The sequence below is a fragment of the Pongo abelii genome, chromosome 20 (assembly GCF_028885655.2).
Source record: "Pongo abelii isolate AG06213 chromosome 20, NHGRI_mPonAbe1-v2.0_pri, whole genome shotgun sequence".
Lineage (NCBI taxonomy): Eukaryota > Metazoa > Chordata > Mammalia > Primates > Hominidae > Pongo > Pongo abelii.
Window position 1 is genome coordinate 62,482,952 of NC_072005.2, and position 20,768 is coordinate 62,503,719.

Sequence of the window (20,768 nt, forward strand, 5' to 3'; positions counted from 1 at the left end):
CTTTATGGTGTGTTCACCTCATGACCTTTCTTAAGCGGGACGCACAAGTGGGATACTAAGAATACATCTACATGCACAAAGATATTAAGATACATCCACATGCACAAGTTTAACCATGTTTTTCTACACTGAGAGCAAAAGACAAAATATGCTGATGGCTGATAATAGCCACAGGATCAACCACATGTAAATTATTCCGTTTCAGCAGTCCTAGCCAGAGCAATCAGGCAAGAGGAAGAAATAAATGGCATCCAAATAGGAAGAGAAGAAGTCAAACTATCCCTGTTTGCAGATGACATGATTCAATATCCAGAAAACCCCATAGTCTTGGCCCCAAATCTTCAGCTGATAAACTGCAAAAGTTTCAGGATACAAAAAGAGAAAAATAAAATCAATGTACAAAAATCACTAGCATTCCTATACACCAATGACAGCCAAGCTGAGAGCCAAATCGGAAATGTAATTCTATCCACAATTGCTCACAAAGAATACCTAGAAATACAGCTAACCAGAGAGGTGAAAGATCAAAAGGAGAATTACAAAACACTGCTCAAAGAGATCAGATGACAAACAGAAAAAACATTCCATGCTCATGGAGAGAAGAATCAATATTGTTAAAATGGCCATACTGCCCAAAGCAATTTACAGATTCAATGCTATTCCTATCAAATTACCAATGGCATTCTTCACAGAAACTAGAAGATTTAAAGTTCATATAGAACAAAAAAAGAGCCCCAATACCCAAGACAATCAATTCTAAGCAAAAAGAACAAAGCTGGAGGCATCATGCTACCTGATTTCCAACTATACTATAGGGCTATGATAACCAAAACAGCGTGGTACTGGTACAAAAACAGACACATAGACCAACAGAACAGAATAGAGAGCCCAGAAATGAGGCCACACAACTACAACCGTCTGATCTTCAACAAAGCTGACAAAGACAAGCAATGGAGAAAAGACTCCCTTTTCAATAAATGGTGCTGGGATAACTGGCTAGTCATATGCAGAAGACTGAAACTGAATGCCTTCTTCACACCACATAGAAAAACCAACTCAAGACAGATTACAGACAAAATGAAATGTAAAACTTAAAACCTTGGAGGCGCTAGGCACGGTGACTCATGCTTGTAATCTCAGCACTTTGGGAGACTCAGATGGGCAGATCACAAGGTCAGGAGTTCAAGGCCAGCCTGGCCAACATAGTGAAACCCTGTCTCTACTAAAAATACAAAAATTAGCTGGGCGTGGTGGTGGGTGCCTGTAGTCCCAACCACTTGGGAGGCTGAGGCAGGAAAATCACTTGAACCTGGGAGGCGGAGGTTGCAGTGAGCCGAGATCATGCCACTGTACTGGGGAACAGAGCAAGATTCCATTATAAAAACAAAAACAAACAAAACAAAACAAAAACTAGGCAATACCATTCCGGACATAGGAATGGGCAAAGATTTCATCATGAAGATACCAAGAACAATTGCAACAAAAGCAAAAAATGACAAATGGGATGTAATTAAACAGAAGTGCTTCTGTACAGCAAAAGAAACTATCAGAGTAAACAGTCAACCTGCAGAACGGGAGAAAACCTTTGCAAACAATGCATCTGACAAACGTCTAATACCCACATCTATAAGGAACTTAAATTTACAAGAAAAAGATAACCTCATTAAAAAGTGGGCAAAGAGTATAACAGTTTTCAGAAGGTGACATACATGCAGACAACAGGCATATGAAAAAAAGCTCAGTATCACTGATCATTAGAGAAAAGCAAATCAAAACCACAAGATACCATCTTACACCAGTCAGAATGGCTACTATTTAAGAATCAAAAAATAACAGGCTGGGCGTGGAGGCTCATGCCTGTAATCCTAGCACTTTGGGAGGCCAAGGTGGGCAGATCACTTGAGGTCAGGAGTTTGAAACCAGCCTGGCCAACATGGTGAAACCCCATCTCTATCAAAAATACAAAAAATTAGCCAGCGCGGTGGTGCACATCTGTAATCCCAGCTACTCAGGAGGCTGAGGCAGAAAAATCACTTGAACCTGGGAGGTGGAGGTTGCAGTGAGCCGAGATCGTGCCACTGGCACCCTAGCCTGGGTGACAGAGCAAGATTCCACCTCAAAAAACAAATTATGTATGTGTGTGTGTGTGTGTGTGTGTGTGTGTGTATATATATATAAAAATATAAATATATATATAAATACATATAAATATATATAAATACATATATATAAATATAAATATATATAAATACATATATATAAATATAAATATATAAATATATAAATATAAATATAAATATAAATATATATGTGAGAGTGTGTGTGTGTGTGTGTGTGTGTATAAATAAAACAGATGCTGGCAAGGACGTTCCCACTGTTGGTGGGAGTGTAAATTCAACCATTGTGGAAAGCAGTGTAGTGATTCCTCAAAGAGCTAAAAGCAGAACTACCATTTGACCCAGCAATCCCATTACTGGGTATATACCCAAAGGAATACAAGTTATTCTACCAAAAAGATACATGCACACGAATGTTCAATGCAGCACTATTCACAATAGCAAAGACATGCAATCAACCTAATGCCTATCAACAAGATTGGATAAATGTGATACATATATACCATGAAATACTATGCAGCCATAAAAAAGAGATCTTTTTTGGGGGGGAGGGGGTGCACAGGAATATGGAGTTGGAGGCCATTATCCTTAGCAAACTATCACAGGAACAGAACCAAATACCGCATGTTCTCACTTGTAAGAAGGAGCTAAATGATGAGCTCATGGACCTGAAGAGGGGAACAACCGACACTGGGGTCTACTTGAGGGGAGGAGGGAGAGGATCAGGAAAAAATAAATGAGTACTAGGCTTAGTACCTGGGCATACAGTCTTATAGTCCATATACAAAATATGTATGTCAAACCTGTGACACAAGTTTACCTACATAAACAAACTTGCACATGTACCACTGAACCTGAAGTTAAAAAAATAACAATCCACGGCTGGATGCAGTGGCTCATCCCTGTAATCTCAGCACTTTGGGAGGCCGAAACAGGTGGATCACGAGGTCAAGAAATCGAGACCATCCTGGCTAACTTAGTGAAACCCTGTTTCTATTAAAAATACAAAAATTAGCCAGGCATGGTAGCGTGCACCTCTAGTCCCAGCTACTCAGGAGGCTGAGACAGAAGAATCGCTTGAACCCAGCAGGTGGAGGTTGCAGTGAGCCGAGATCACGCCACTGCACTCTAGCCTGGGTGACACAGCAAGACTCTGACTCAAAAAATAACAAATAATTCACAATTTCATTGAGGAAAGAAAAGTTGTCCTAGAATCCCACCACCACCACTGGCCCTCACTCCCAACCCTGGAAGAACGTTTCTCATTACTCCCTTGGAGTTGCAGCAGGACATCGGGGCAACAGCTTTGGTCATTGTCTCTAAGGGCCACCTAGAGAAGAGTTAGGAATCTCCAACTCAACATTAAAGGAAAGAGACAGGAAGGGAAATGTGGAAGCTGGCCAACCCTTGGAGGATTGAGGATCCTATGGCAAATCCAGACATAGAACACACGGGAAGCCCTTTTAATTTACTTCCCAGCCTACGTGGTGACTCGGTGGGAGACTGGATGTTTTCCGTGTTGCTGTATTTCCAGACTCCTTTACCTAGCGATTCTCCTGATCCCCATTTTACACAAACAACTTCTCTCCCATGTCTTTGCCCCGTGCTGCAACAAAACTGTTTAAGGTTTTTTTTTTTTTTCTTTTTCTTCAAATACACATAATGGAGTCTCACTCTGTCACCCAGGCTGGAGTACAGTGGCATAACTCAGCTCACTGCAGCCTGCACCTCCGGGTTTAAGCGATTCTCCTGCCTCAGCCTCCCAAGTAGCTGGGATTATAGTTGCGTGCCGCCACACCCGGCTAATTTTTGTGTTTTTAGTAGAGATGGGGTTTTACCATGTTAGCCAGGCTGGTCTTGAACTCCCAACCTCAAGTGATCCACCCACCTCAGCCTCTCAAAGTGCTGGGATTACAGGCATGAGCCACTGCACCCACCCTAAAAGTCTTCAGTTTTCCTTTCATCATTTTCAATTAGGCTTTTCTGCTCTCACTACCCTTCCAGAACTGTTCTTGGCCAACAATGACTTCTACCTTGCTAATATCATTGGCCAATTCTCAGTCTTCAGTCTCCTTGAATAAAGACTGCCATCTGACACAGTTGACCTTTCCTTCGTTGGTAAACTTGCCTCACTGGGATCCGAGGATACCACACCCTTTACTTTACCTTCTAGCCTAATGACTACTCCCTCAAAGGCCTTCGGTAGTTTCTGCTTTTCTCCCCAACCACTTTATGTTGGAGAACTCTGGGCATCAGTCTTTGGATCGTTTTGCTTCCTGAGCAACTTTCCTATCCTTGGTGAACTCAGTCCTTGGCTTTAAATATACATTTGTGTTATACATATGTATATACGAATGACACCCACATTTTACCTTCAGTTCAGAAACATTCCACACTGCTCTCTGGACACCTAATAGACATTACAACTTTAGCTCAAACAACTTTAGACTGACCTTCCTCAAATTCTGGCTCTCGCCATCGTTTCCCATCTCAGTGGCAACTCTCACATGGCAGTTTTCAAAACAAAGATCTTGGGGCAATTCTCTCTCCTAGTCTAGATTTAATCAAGGAATCATCCTTTGTCAACATATGCCCCGGAGTTTGCACCTCACCAACCTCTACTATTCATACCCTCAGAGGCACCATTGATTCTCACCTGGCAAACACCAAGAAAAAGCCTCCTCTGAGCTTTCAGATTCTGCCCTACGCTCCCCGACTGACCATTTTTAAATGCGGTATCCAGAATGAGCTTCTTAAAATGCAAACTAAATTATAGCATCTCTGCTCAAAACCCCTCAAAACGCCTCACCTCACTCCAGAAAACCCAGTCCTGAGACTGGTTTACAACACCATGATCATGCCATACATACTTGTGAGCCATCTCCGTAATACCCTTCCTGCCTCATACTGGTCTAACCACGTAGATCTCTGAACACAAAGCCTTTGTTTCATGTATCCCTCCCATCCCAAGGGATGACCAACAGTTTATCTGGCTCATTCTTTCACCTCATTCAAGTCTTTGCTCAAATCTCACTTTCTCTGTGGAACTTATTACTACAGCCTGTACCCTCCCACACCCCGAAATACCCACTTATGCACCCTGACCTTGCCATTCTTTTCCCCCCATAACACCATTATCCTAAAATACTTTAAAATGCATGTACTTATTATGTCTGCCTATATTCTGTCTCATCAGATAGCAAGCAAGGAAATTTGTCTTTTTTCCCCCATCGATATATCCTAGTGCTTAGACTAGCACCTCAAACAAAGTAGGCATTCTTCTTGAATGAAAATAAAGCTAACTCCTGGGCTTCCAGAATCCTAAGATCATATATGTTGATGTGTACTGAATATTTTAGTGACATTTCCTATAGAGCTATTATAAACTCAGATAAATACTAATTTTCCCAATGACTATTTAGGCAAGTACAGCTGCTTTTCACCTGATTCTAACGCATCCCGTAGGAAAGAAACTGTTAGACTCCTACCCTGACCCATTTTTGCTTTCTTCCTCAGGATAAATCCACTTGTTACTATTTCTTCCTGATTCCAAGAGACTACTTTCCCAGTCCCCCTTTGTAGTTATATGAAGCCATATGAAGACAAGGTAAACAGGCCAATGAGATGCAAGCAGAAGTGATACAAGAAAGTTTTGAAAAGGCTCCATCAAGGAAGCTCCTGAAGCTTCTAGATAAACCTTTCCTTCTCCCTTCTGTTGCTTCCTGCCTTGAAGGCAGCCATGATGGCTAGGACCTCAGACGCCATTGTGGCCTAAGGTCAGCTTTATCATAGACACACTAAAGATGGTTGAGAAGTACAGAAGGAGCCTAGGCCCTGATAAGCCTGACCTGAAAGTATGTTTTGTATATTGTCTTCTCCCAGAGAAAGAAAAAGATCACCATTATTCCTAGGGGAACCTCTAAAGGCAGAGGTTGATACAGTACTTACTTGAGTGTGCGAAGTTTACAGCTAGAATGCTTCAGGGCTTTAGACAGAATCCTTTCTGAAATATCATTAAGGTCATTGTCAAAGATATGCAGCTCCCGGAGGGTCTCCATTGTATAAAAAAGAGAGCAGATCTCTCTCCAGTAGACAAGGCTCTTCATTTGACTACACAGAAGAAAAATTGAGTTTTCCAATGGAATCGATTCAACTCCAGCTATTTGTAAAACATGTAAATTAAAGTATGTTTTGAAAGTGCCTGTTGTCTGACTCAGATTTAATACCATGCAGCAAGAAATAAAGTAGGGTCAAGCATGAATGAACAACATTCTGATCCACTAAAGTAGCTGGTGATTCCATATTCTGATAAGATACATCTGAGTGCAGGGCCTTTAAATGTGAGATTATTAAATATTTTTAAACTTCAATATTAAAAATCAGTGTTGCATGTTTTGTGCTATCATGAATACTCCTATAATGTAACAATACAAGGTTTATTTCTTTTTAATCTATACAACAGATCTGAAGAAATTAGGTTAAACCATTGGTTTGCAATGAGGCAATTCTGCCGCTAAGCAGACATCTGGTGATGTATAAGATTTTTGTTGCTGTCACAACTAGGGAAAACGGGACCCTACTGGCCACAGGAGAGACCAGAGATACTGCTAAACCTCTTACAATGTGCAAGATAGACCCCCACCACAAAGAATAGCTGGCCCACAATGTCAACAGTGCTGAGGTTTAACTCAAACTTTGATTTTAAACAGAAGCAGAGAGTTTTAAGTCACTGGTCTAATAAGAAGCTAGATTGGAAGTCAAGTTCTTCATGGCCCCGAGTTTGTCTTGTTCTGGTCAACAAGCTCTAGAATTACGGGCAGGTCTTAGGAAGACAGGAAAGAGGATTTATTTTTTAAAGACTCACCTAGCAGTTGGCCTTACAAGTGGCTCTTTGTTTTGAAAGATGCGCTGAACACTCAACTTAAGTGTCCTCAGGTGACAGCAGTACTCCAGACAGTATAATGAGACCATCATATCCTTGTCTGATTGAAGGTAAACTGTAACCTCCTCGAGAGCGTCCACAATCTTCTTCACAAATTCTTCTTCCCGATTCTCATAGAGACAGTAAAACAAAGGCATATGGTGCCTCAACTTTTCCCGGTCTGGGCCCGAAAGTTTCATGTATCCCACCGAGTACCACTTGAAGCTGTCTACCATCGGTAGCTGGCAGCCAAAGGATGTCTCAAGAATCTTTCTCCTGTTTGCATTTAGAAGACCAAAAATGAAAGTAAACACTTGATTAAAGTCAGAGTATTGTTCTCTCTTCTCTTTATACGCTCTGCTGCCTGAGGGGATCAGACAGTTGGGTACTGCCATCAGAAATGCAATGGCTGCACAAAACTCCTGGACGTTCAAGTGTATGAACTTGTAACGGTCTTTATGAGTGCTGCTCGGCAAAAGAATATTCGCGGCCTGCAACACAGAGACATCAGCCTCAGTAAACCCAACACATCTGAGGTCTTCACCACTGAAATTCAGGGTGCTCAGAAACAGTCCTCCTGCAGCCAGCAAACACAGACGTTTTAGGAGACCTAGGTGATACTGATTGGCAGTAAGTCCAGCCTCTGATGTCAATGCATCAGCAAGAAAGTGGGCGTGTAGATCAGTGGGTGTTTGGCAGCAGAGTTGGAAGTCACGCCCCTTGTCCATCTGCCGATTCAGGACAGTACACGTGATCCAGCATAAGATGGTGACTCGGCACAGACCCACGAGTATTTCATCCTCATGTACATGCCTGAGGGCTGCCGACGCTCTCTGGCGGTCTTTAAAGAAAGAGTTAAAATATATCTCCCTCTTCTCATTCGACAGCTGCAAGGTCGTGTAGCAATCTGCCTCTTTCAAGAACATTTTTATATTATTCCCACGTGTGGGCCTTGAGGAGATGAGGAACCAGCAGCCTGGAGCCATTTTTCTCTTCAGCAAACTGACCAGGAGAATTGGAATGGGAACTTTCTGGGTGCTGTTACTACACAAAGCACTGTCATTGACATTTAACTCGAATCTTATGTTGTCCAAGTCCTCGAGGATGAAAAGGAGTTTCTTGGGATCAGACAGGATGTCTGCAATGGGAGCCTGGCGGTCAGGCCAGTCCTTGGCGATTAGCTCAGCCAAGCTGCTGTCAGTCATCTGGTTTATTTCTTGAGAAGTGAGGTGAACGACGTACGAGATCATGTTCTGCCATATCTCACCATTGATCCACCTCAACACAGCCAGATTTACAACCATAGTTTTTCCAGATGCTCTATCTCCCATCAGGAACACATTGAGATCGTTTGCTGAATAACAGCTGGTAGAATCATAGGCTAATTGAAGTATGTAGAACACATCTGACGTAATGTCACAAAAAAATTTATAATGAAATTTTCCAAAAGTGTGACGTTCCCATTGCAGTATGAATTTTCTCCTCAAGACAGCTTTGCATGCCTCCTGATTGCCTAATCCAGTGAGTACAGGGCAGAAAATACAGAACAAAGATGAAAGTTCAAGATGTAAAAACAGTTTTAGCTTCTTTTTATGTTTACAGTAAAAATACAGTAGAAATTTTTACTTACTACTGCTTATCACAAAGATATAGGTACAAAGATATTTACCATCATGTTGCTTTGTTTTTGAGATGGAGTTTTGCTCTTATTGCACAGGCTGGAGTGCAGTGGCACGAACTGGGCTCACTACAGCCTCCACCTCCCAGGTTCAAGTGATTCTCCTGCCTCAGCCTCCCAAGTAGCTAGGATTACAGGCGTGCACCACCACGCCTGGCTAATTTTTTGTATTTTTAGTAGAGACAGGGTTTCGCCATGTTAGCCAGGCTGGTTTCGAACTCCTGGCCTCAGGTGATCCACCTGCCTTGGCTTCCCAATGTGCTGGGATTACAGGCGTGAGCCACTGCGCCTGGCCCATATTGCTTTAAAGGAAAAAGGTTGAATAAAACCTATTCACTCATACAATGGAGTCGACAGATCTGTTTTAGCTTTGTTCTTTATCCTTCAAGGGCTTCCCTCTCATATCTTGGCATCAAGAACATATTTCTTTCATTTTTGGGGTTCCTTAGCATTTTAGGTAGCCTTCAATTATGTTTCATTTCACACCCAGTTTTTCCTTTGAGGCAATAACTCGAGTTCAGGGACTGTTTCCTGGTATGTATTCAGCTCAAAGTATCTATTACATCTTGGCCCATCAGTCATGAGTTACACGTTCATCTTTCCTTCTGTTTTTTTGTTTATGAATATCATTACTGAAATCCTGATCATTTAATGAACTACTTAAGATAAATGAAATTGTATGGAATAAAGGTAAAATTTATCGTGAAGGGAGTCTTATTTCTTGAGAATACACAAGATTGCACTCCACTGCAAAAAACAAAAATGTTAAGACATAAGTATAAAGCTGTCATAGAGGTATGATACAGAAATGATCGAAATAAGTGAATTCCTCGAGGGGGATGACTCCTTCCTTAGTGAGCAGATATTTGAAAATGTTTTTATCCCTGGGTAAGGGCAGGCAAAACAGGGAGCCTGGCAGCATGGAAGAACTTTGATGGGATAAATAAAAGCCAATGATTAACAGCTGCAGCAGGGCTGGTGTGGTGGACTTGAATGTACAGGAATGTGGCACACTGGCTCCCCCGAGTGGAGATGAGCCTGATGGATAAACGGGCCTGATCCCACCCTCAAGACTACCAGGGCTGCCTCGTTCCGACTTAGCACATCTCAACAGCCTGGCAGAGACAGGACTTTCTCCTTACTGTTTTTATATATGATGTTTAGCATACAATAAAAAAATTGAGATTCAAAGAAGCAGAGAGCCATGATGATGATTATGAGTATGGTTCGTGATTATAAACCATGATTCCTAATCAAGAAAAAAAAAATCTTTGGAAGATGTCTATTTAGGTGTTTTTCTTTTTGCCAATTTATTGATTGGGTTATCTGTTTTGTTATGCAGTTCCTTATATATTTTGGATATTAGTTGCGTATCATACATATTTTATAAATATATTCTCCCAATCCAGGAGTCTCTTCACTCATTTCCTTTGCCATTCAGAAGCTTTCCAGTTTCACACATACACACATGCACACACACACACGTAAGTGAATAAGTACGTGAGACAATAGATTTGTTAGCTTCATGTCAACATTCCACAATGGAAGCATATCAAAAGATCACATTGTCCCATATAAGTATGCATAACTATTTGTCAAAAGTAAAATTAAAACTGAATAGAAGCATTTGTACATATAACCCAGCTTTTGGGATTAGGAGGTGATTTTATAATAAGTTTCATATTATGTATATATCCCCATATATTAGGTATATAGAGTATAAGAATCAGGTGGATGCTCTGTAACTTAAAATATACACTGTGCAAAACAAAGAATTCATTGGAATGGCTGAATGGCAGATGGCACACACAGAAGAAAGGACGGGGGGCACCAGCACAGATCAATAGAACTGGCCTAACAAGCACAGAGGAAAAACAATCAGACCATCAGGGAACTGTGATACAATATCAAAGGACCAGTATAAAATACGTGTAATTACAGTCCCAAAAAGAGACGGGACGAAAAGGTATTCAACATCACGAATCAGAAATGCAAATAAAAATCACGATGAGATATTCCCTTCACACCTGTTAGAATGGATATTATCAAGAAGACAAAAGATAAGTGTGGGTGAAGATGTGGAGAAAAGGGAAGCCTTGTGCACGGTGTGTGGGGCTGTCAATTAGAGGAGTCATTACAAAAAATGATGTGGAGGTTCCTCAAAAAATGAAAAATAGAACTACCCTATGACCCTGAATCTCTTTCTTGAGAATCCTTTGTGGTCAGAAAAGCCTTTCAAGGACCTTTTTATTTTCTATAAACTTAGTTCAAAACCTTAAGTTTATTCTTCAGTCCATTTCTCCCTTGTCACCTTTTATCATGAGCAAAACCGCCACCACCAGGCTGCATCTTTATTGTCCCCCTAAATCTCCTTATCTTCAAGTTAATAATGTGCATTTTCCACTGTTATTTCAGGCAACAACCTTGCTAAACTTTCCACTGTTATTTCAGGGAACAACCTTACTAAACTTTCCAGTGTTATTTCAGGGAACAACCTTGCTAAACTTTCCACCAGTTAAGGTTCCCACCTGATAAAGTCCACTGAAGGTCAAAGGCATGTCAAAAACTTATTAAAATGGTAGAGGATGGCCTGGCGCAGTGGCTCACACCTGTAATCCCAGCACTTTGGGAGGCGAAGGCCGGCGGATCACCTGAGGTCAGGAGTTTGAGACCAGCCTGGCCAACGTGGAAAAACCCCATCTCTACTAAAAATACAAAAATTAGCCCGGCGTGGTGGCGTGTGCCTGTAATCCCAGCTACTCGGGAGGCTGAGACAGGAGAATCACTTGAACCCAGGAGGCAGAGGTTGCAGTGAGCCAAGATTGCACCGCTGCACTCCAGCCTGGGAGAAAAAATTTTAAAAAGCAGAGAAAAGCTACAGGTCAAGTAGTTTCTTGACCTGTAGTTTCCTCTACCCTTTAATTACTTGACTTGTAGTTTCTTTCCCCATTGAAAATTTCAAGGCCCATCAGGCATCTATCAATTTCCTGTCCCAAATTCCAAAGCTCCATTTGAGTTTTTTTTCCCACTGGGAGCAGTCTATGTAAGTACTAAGACCTTTTGCAATTACTACTGCGATATGTCAAGCCATCCCAGAAGAGGTACTGGGTGAAGAAAGTGAAGAAAAGAAACCATGTCTGATATTCTCTTAAATATCTGCAATTTGGAGAGAAGTAAACAGAGCAGGTGAGCATGTACCTCTCACATGAGGAAGGGACAGCACAACAGTCTTCAGAATAAGATGATCAAGAGAAGCAGGAAGGATTTCTATTTTCTCAGGGCCCTGGGCAGAGAGGGAGGGGAAAGACATTGCAATGTCCATGGAAGTGAGAAACTCACTGAGTGGACTCAGCCCTGCTACCGACATTTAAAGGGTCACCATGGAGGACACAGCCATGGTCTCCAGGAAAGACTTCTCTCAAACTTGGGTTCACTTCCCCCTCATTGACACCCTCAGTAGATAGTGGTAAAATGTAAAGGGTAATAAGAGATTACAACATGGCCTAGGAGGCATGTTCAGTAGACTTTACGCCAGACTGATCAGTCTGTGGCCTGTTAGGGACTGGGCCCCACAGCCGACGGTGAGTGGTGGGTGACTGAGCACTCCTCTATTTACAGCTGCTCTCCATCGCTCACATTATCGCCTGGGCTCTACCTCCTGTCAGATCAGTGGGAGCACTGGATTCTCACAGGAGCGTGAACCCTATGGTGAACTGCACATAGGAGGGATCTAGGTTGTACCCTCCTTATGAGAATCTAATGCCTGATGATCTGTCACTGCCTCCCATCACCCCCAAATGGGACTGTCTAGTTGCAGGAAAATGAGCTCAGGGCTCCCAGTGATTCTACATCATGGTGAGTTGTAGAATTATTTCATTATATATTACAATGTAATAGAAATAAAGTACACAATAAATGTAATACATTTGAATTATCCCCAAACCATCCATCTCCACCCCCCTTCTAGTCCATGGAAAAATTGTCTTCTGTGAAACTGGTGCCAAAAATGTGGGGGACCACTGCTTTACACTATACCAGGACAAGCTATACATTTTGGACACAGTTGTCCATAAGCTTGAGCTAGATAAGAAAAGAAGTGAATGACAGGATAACCATGCAACTAAAAAAAAAAAAAAATTACTAATTCTGGAAGAAAACACTCAAGGAAAGAAAACAAGTTTACCACCATGTCGAGGTACTTAGAGTGTAATTTTTAAAATATCTAAAATATAAAGTGAGGCATGGTTAGAGAAGATGGTAGACCAGAAGCTGGTAGTGTGCACCGCTGTCATGGAGAGAGAACAGAGTGGCAACACCAGTTCTTCAACTGGATTATCTAGGACACATGGGATTCGTCAAGGAAGCCACACAACCCACGGAGAACAGAAGAGTGAGACAGGACAGCCACCAGCCCAGGACTGGCACACAGCCCAGGAAGGCTCCTGACCACAGGGAGATGGTGAGTGAGCAAGAGTTCCCATGGATCGTTATTTTACAGTGTATATCAAAACATCAAGTTGTACACCTTAAGTATATATAATTTTTATTTGTCAATTACATCACAATAAAGCCAGAAGCATGTAGGTATGGAAGGAAAAGGTCTAAGAAAAATGTATGGCCTCAAAATAGAGAATATAGACAGAAAGATCAAATTCAGGTTACAGAAAAAAAATCCTTGTAATTATGGAGTATGTAAATATGGGTGACAAATGTTTTAAAAGAGGAAAAAAAAGAACATTCATATGCACCCCTATTAAGCTTTTGAACTTTAAGGATAAAGAAATTATTCAAGAATTTAGCAAGAGGCTGGGCACGGTGGCTCATGCCTGTAATCCCAGCACTTTGGGAGGCCGAGGCAGGTGGATCACCTGAGGTCAGGAGTTCAAGACCAGCCTGGCCAACATAGTGAAACCCCATCTCTACTAAAAACACAAAAATGAGCCGGGCGTGGTGGTGGGCACCCGTAATCCCAGCTACTCAGGAGGCTAAGTCACGAGAATCACTCGAACCTAGGAGGTGGAGGTTGCAGTGAGCCGAGATTGTTCCACTGCATTCCAGCCTGGACAATGGAACAAGACTCCATCTCAAAAAAAAAAAAGAATTTAGCAATAAATAAACACGAAAAAGGAAAACAAATCTTAACAGGTTAACATTTCTCCAAACATATTCAGTGCCAGAAGACATAGAAGGAATTTATACAATATTAAAAAGGAGTAGCTGGAGAATATTACATCCAGTAAAGTTCTCATTTGTGTATAAAGACATGCAAAGAGTTTTAGACATAAAATTAAGGAATTCACTAAGGAATTCACTCACGAATCCTTCTCGGAGGCAGAGATGGAGGAAGCAACAATGAAGTCCAGTTAATTAAGGCAATGAAATGAATTATTCATCACATCAGGGACAGGGGTATGCGATAAGCCAGGTATAGCTTTAAATATAGAAAGAAGCCTCAACAAAAAGATACTTGTGATTGCCATCAAAAGCCAAGGTTATGAGCCTTGACTCCATAAAGTATATATAAGCCGTGGGTCGGAGGAGGAGAATAGCAAAGGAAGGCCAGAAGCCTGTGAATCACAACGATGAGTGGAAGACTTGCTATACTATTTAATTAGGAAGATATGAGTTTAACCAAGTTAATATTTTATAGAAGTTATCTTCAATATTAGAGGAATTTGAGGACCAAACTACTTCTTCATTCTAAAGATCTACTGTTCACCTATAAGACACATAGACTGAAAACAAGAGGGAGATATTCCATGCCATTGGAAGCCAAAAAAGAGGAGTAGCTATGCTTGTAACAGACAAAATAGATTCCATGACAAAAACTATAATAAGAGACAAAGAAGGTCATTATGTAATGATAAAGGGTTGATCTAGCAAGAGGATGTAACAATTGTAAATATATATGCACCCAACACTGGAGTACTCAGTTTAGCTCTAATAATTGCTTTATGTAAGAGAGACTCTAATACAATTATAGCTGTAGACTTCAACATCCCATTTTAGTGTGGTATTCATGATCTTGGTAAGTTCTCTTAACCCCTCAGGTATTCAGGTTTTCAATTGGAATACATGATTATATCTATTTTAGAGATGTTCAGAAGGGACTAAATGAGCCAATGATGACGACCTGCATAGGAGTGTACCCAGAATGTTAACTCTCCATGATTTTTACACAGAGCCCCCTACATTTCTGTAGCTGGGTCTTATGGTAGGAGTGTACCCAGGTGTTAACCCTCCATGATATTTACACAGAGCCCCCTACATTTCTGTAGCTGGGTCTTATGGTAGGAGTGTACCCGGGTGTTAACCCTCCATGATGTTTACACAGAGCCCCCTACATTTCTGTAGCTGGGTCTTATGGTAGGAGTGTACCCGGGTGTTAACCCTCCATGATCTTTACACAGAGCACCCTACTTTTCTGTAGCTGGGTCTTGTGGTTCTAGGACAGAGCTCTATGCTGGGAAATCTGCTCTAGCTTAAGTACTTTCTTTGAGTCTAATCCTTTGGCTGGCTACTTTCATATAAGCTGGTTAGCATAATAACAGAAAATAAAGGTAGGATCAGAAAGCCACAAAACAGAACATGACCCATATCCAATCTATCCCTGGTCCTCATGTGATTTCCAGGTCTGAAGACTGGTTCTTTGGGGATGGAAAAGTCATGTATCAAAACCACCAAGCTAAACAATTCCATCAACAAGTGGACTAAGGACACAAATAGATGCTTCTCAAAAGAAGATACACAAATGGCCAATATCTGATAGTCCTTGAAAAAATGAATATGAAGAAAATGCTCAACATTGCTAATGATCAGGGAAATGCAAATCAAAACCACAACGCAATCCCACCTTACTCCTGCAAGAATGGCCATGATAAAAAAAAAATTAAAAAGATAGATGTTGGTGTGGATGTGGTAAAAAGGGAACACTTTTACACTGCTGGTGGGAATGTAAACCACTATGAAAACCAGTGTGAATATTCCTTAAAGAACTAAAAGTAGAACTACCATTTGATCCAGCAATCCCACTACTGTGTATCTACCCAGAGGAAAAGAAGTCATTATACAAAGACACATGCACATTTATAGTGGCACAATTCGCAATTGCAAAAATATGGAACCAGCCCAAATGCCCATCAATCAACAAGTAGATAAAGAAATTATGAACACACACACACACACACACGCGAATACTACTCAGTCATAAAAAGAAGCAAAATAATAGCATTTGCAGCAAGCTGGATGGGATTGGAGACCATTATTCTAAGTGAAGTAACTTGGGCATGGAAAACCAAACATTGTATGTTCTCATAAGTGGGAGCTAAGCTATGAGGATGCAAAGGCATAAGAATGATACATTGGACTACAGGGACTCGGCGGGAAGTGTGAGAGGGAGGTGAGGGATAAAAGACTACACACTGGGTACAGTGTATACTGCTCAGATGGTGGGGGTACCAAAGTTTCAGAAATCACCACTAAAGAACTTACTCATGTAATCAAATACTACCTGTTTCCCAGAAACCTATTAAAAAAAAAAAAAGGCCCAACACCCAGCTTCCTGTGAAGTGCCCCGATTTCTGCCCACCCTTCTCATGATCCCACTCACGGTTTCGTCTGCCAATGATCTTCCTACAAAGATCTTCCTTACGCATCATTAAAAATATGCTGAAGAGCATATTCCATATATACTGTCCCTCATAAGAGATGGGCAACACGTTAGCCAGTTCTTCTTTTGTCAACTGTATCAGTGGAACCTGTGGCAGTTTGAAATCAAGAATCTTGCGTGCCAGATACTTCTTAAAACTCTGAAATTCCTTGTCACTGAGATTCTCTAGATACCACAGCAGGTCAAAGTCAGTAGAATCCGATTCTGCCATCTTGCTTCTCCAGGCAAGGCAGACTTCAGAGAAGGGATTTTGAGGCACAAGAAATATGAGATCTAAAAAATAGATGTGGAATCAGACAATCAAACCACACAGTAATGCCAATTCATCCAAAGCTAACATCCTAGACAATTCCTGTGGTGTGATAGAAGCTCCTTTCTGATAGGCCATCAACAGTAAGTCTGAAATCTTTCTGTCTGGGTCAATGGTCTTGTCGATTGATCTTGGCAAATTTCTAGGTTCTGTTAAGGTGGAACATCAGTTGTGTTAAAAGGCAACATTCTTACGGTAAATGTTATCCCTGATTAGCAAATAGCATATAGGTTGAGAATTGATACCTACATGCTCCAAAGTATCATATAGAGACTTTGGAGGGGAAGTGTTTCGTTTGAAATTGTCACCCCTATGCAGACTGGAAATCTAGACTTATGGTCTCTTACAAGATATACTGTTGTATATGAAACTCCTCTATGCTGGAATAATCTGTATAGCAATTGGCTGTATTTACAATGACTATACTCCTTGGAGGTATGTCATTGATATGTATAAGGACTCCTAATGAAGAGGCAACTGTTATAATAAGCAAACAGGCTGTTTGTGGTCTTGTATGCTGCTGAAAAGAAATCTAAGTTGTGATGTACTCTGTTCTGTCTTGTTAGTATATAAATGAGCCAAAGACAGCCCCTGGGTTATTTTTTCACTCTAGGCTGAAATCTGTTAGCGCATAAAGCCCACTGGCTTCAAACTCAAGTTTTTATACACCCAATTGTTTTAAACACAGCCCAAATAAGCAGATGTTTAGCCATGTAGAGCCTGCCTGCTTTGCATACCTCACAGAGCTGCTCCCAACATCTGCCAGCAATAGGTAAGTCCCCAGGGTCAAGATGACTGCAAGGTGCTACTGCCCTTTGGAGCTCTCAGACTCAGGAGATCTTCCTCCCCACTGTACTGAGTGGTATCGCCCACACACACACACACACACACACACACACGCACACGCACACGCAGGTTGCCTCTCCAATCCTACCCCACCTCTGCAGGGGTTCCCCATCTTCCTCTCCTCCTGAGTAGGGACCCACACACTGTAGCCCCTGGCCAGGCTCCTGCAGTGAGAGACATGCCCCACACACAAACCTGTGAAAATGCCACCCAAAAAAGCATGTGTGCAACTGCCACCCCTTGGTTATCTTTTCCCTTGACAAATTTCTAAACCCCATGAGCCTCCTACACCCGTAAGTTTCAATGTCAGTCTAATCCTAGTATCATTACACTCAGTCATGAGAAGTTGAGATTGCAGAGTTGTGACTAAAGAATCCACCGCAGAGCCTTGACCCAACACAGTCAAGGCACTCAGAGTTTATGACAAAGGTGGAGAAAGAAGATCTGATCAGATACGAGTGGATGTGGATTGGCTAACGTCTCCATGGTTTTACGGCAAATGCTTTGACACAGAGAACAAGGGATAAATAGTCCCTTTGGGGGAGTAAATGAATGTTGGAGAATGGCAGGTATCTGCTTGAGGCTAGACTGCTCGATCTCCAACCATGAAATAAACCTAACTAGATACTCAACCGTAACTAGGTTGTTGAGCGTAAAGAAATCGCCGGTGAAGCTGATAAGATGCACCAAATACAAGACAGAGTCACTGGTATTGTAGACACACTCAACAGTGATGCCTACCTGAAGGGCAGAAGTAGGCACGCTAAGCTTGCAGACCTCACATACCGGGTACTATGTTAGAAGATAGAGCCACTGGGTTGGATCTGACTCCACCATGGCCATGAAGTACATGGAAAGACACTCATGATCCCCCAATAAAGGGGTAAAAAAATGGGCATACTCACATGCGCCTATGATACCTGAGTTTTGCAGCAGTGTTATGCAAATCCCCAGTGCCCAACAAGGTAAGAACTATGACACCCTCTTCCAGAACATTTTCATTTTCCCTAAAGGAGGGCCTGTAGCTAGTAAGCAGTCACTCCCTGTTTCCCTCTCCTCCCCTAAAGGAGCTTTTAAATGCATGGTTGAGCTGGCAGAAAAAAAAAATAAGGAAGTCACTGAGTTTCAGAAGGCAGGCATGCACCCAGGGAGTAGCTTTAATGTTAGGTCAGGTGAAGTCGAGCAAACTTTGGCAGCCTAGAGCTCAGTTTTAGGAAATCATATACAATTTTAGGGCAAAGGAGAAGACAAACCCTGGGGCACACTGAGGTGGGAGGACAGATGAAAGGCCACCACTCAGTGGCAGGGGACAGACAAATGAGAAGGTTAACTAGAAAATCCCCCTGAAGAGAGGGTGGCGTGGAATTCTTACTCTGCTCAGTATCAGGTCTGAGGAGGATAGGGGAAGGAATCACACCCTTTGAGTTCCTAAACCTAAGCTGGACTTCGGAGAGTAATCATTCCACAGCTTTTCGTCTCATGTATACTTTTGTATTCTGGACCTAAATGCACAAACATGCTAAGAAATCTTTCCAAAACTTAGTTATTAAAAAATGTCTTAATCTCTCTCAACTCAGAAAAAAAAGTCATTACATGAATAAAATTGAATGTGAAACCATAAAGACTGGTCCTAGGTCTATATTTGCCAGACCCAGAAAGATATTTATAATATACTATTGAGATAAAAAGCAGTGAATGGGACCGTTACCCTGACATATGTACATACAGGTGTCATGTCGGCTGAAGCCAGGATTTCAGGGTGTACAGAAGAGTTAACGCGACAGGTGCGAGACTGCCATCTTTAGGATCTGCCTGCTACATTGGCCATTGGCTAGCATCTGGAACTTGGATGTGGAAGGCACCCCCCACCCACATTCTCAGAGCTGATAAGAGTGGCTCACATGCCTATATGGCTTGTATAGACAACATGGCTTATGCTGAAGCTTTGCTGTCCTTCTGGGAGCCTGGAAGCTTGCATTTTCCTTCCATCTAAGCAGTGAGCCAATTTTTTCGGCACTGTTTAATGCATATTTTGGAATATGCTAGGAAGAGGATGCCTATGTGACCAGCTCTCACACACACAAACCCGAGCACTGAGTTTGTAATGATCTTCCACAGCAGACAATACCCCATGTGTGTTTTTACCACTTGCTGCTGGGGGAATTCCACATGTCCTGGGTGACTCTGCTGGGAGAGGACGCTCGGGAGCCTGGTTTCCTCTGGATTTTGTCCCATGTGCCTCTTTGCTTTGCCGATTCTGCTTTGTAGTCCTCATTGTAATAAGTCCCAGCTGTGAACAGGACTGTGCCAAGTCCCAAGTCATCCCACCTAACCCAACTAGGGGATGGCATTCAACACCTGACACACAGGTTAACAGGAAATAACCTCACAACATTGAATGACAACCTCCTAAACTCACATGACCGTCTCTTACCTTGCAGCAGGCAACCCCATTAACATTGTTAGTGATGGGAGATTTGCTTTCAGGTCTAATTACTCCCTTAAATTGAAGTCTCCATCAGGGCAGGACCACTGTTTCTCTTTCTCCCCAGTGTTCTCAGCCTCTGCATCCATAATTGACACTTAGCATATTTGCTAAGAGGTCAGTTCTTTTCATGCTCATATGGTTAACAAGATTGCCTTAGTCAGCCGGGCACAGTGGCTCACGCCTGTAATCCCAGCACTTTGGGAGGCTGAGGCAGGTGGATCACCTGAGGTCAGGAGTCCGAGACCAGCCGGGCCATCATAATGAAACCCCATCTCTACTAAAACTACAAAAAACTAGCCAAGCATGGTGGTGGTGGGTACCTGTAATCCCAGCTATTTGGGAGGCTGAGACAGGAGAATCACTTGAACCTGGGAGGCAGAGATTGCTGTGAGCTGAGATAGTGCTGCTGCACCGCAGCCTGGGAAACAGAGCAAGACTCTGTCTCAGAAAGAAATAAAAAAAGATTGCCTTAGTCTCAATGGAATTTCTCTTCTTTCTCACCCTAAAATGATATCTTTATGTCATGACTGAAGATGTCAAAGAAAAATTTTAGAACTGAGGCTTAGAATTTTATCAGACTGCAAAGTTAGTAATGATGTCAATTAAAGTAGATCTGTACTTCTCATGGAGAATACTCATTGCAACAAATTTTAAATCCCATGAGAGCTGCTATGTATGCACATATGTAAGGCCACTGCAGCCCCAATTAAGTACATCATAATTATGGTCTCACAAATCC

At 42.0% G+C, this 20,768-nt stretch overlaps 1 protein-coding gene across 1 annotated transcript in view; it reads right to left on the reverse strand.

The window, feature by feature from the left end:
• NLRP11 (NLR family pyrin domain containing 11) overlaps window positions 1-16,596 on the reverse strand; it is a 33,094-nt gene extending 16,498 nt beyond the window's left edge. The window contains exons 1-3 of the mRNA XM_002829808.4: window positions 16,326-16,596; window positions 6,982-8,551; window positions 6,066-6,227 (exon numbers count right to left, since the gene is read on the reverse strand). Coding sequence (XP_002829854.4) covers window positions 6,066-6,227; window positions 6,982-8,551; window positions 16,326-16,596 — 2,003 coding nt within the window. The remainder of the gene's footprint in view (window positions 1-6,065; window positions 6,228-6,981; window positions 8,552-16,325) is intronic.
• Window positions 16,597-20,768: the final 4,172 nt, after the last annotated feature.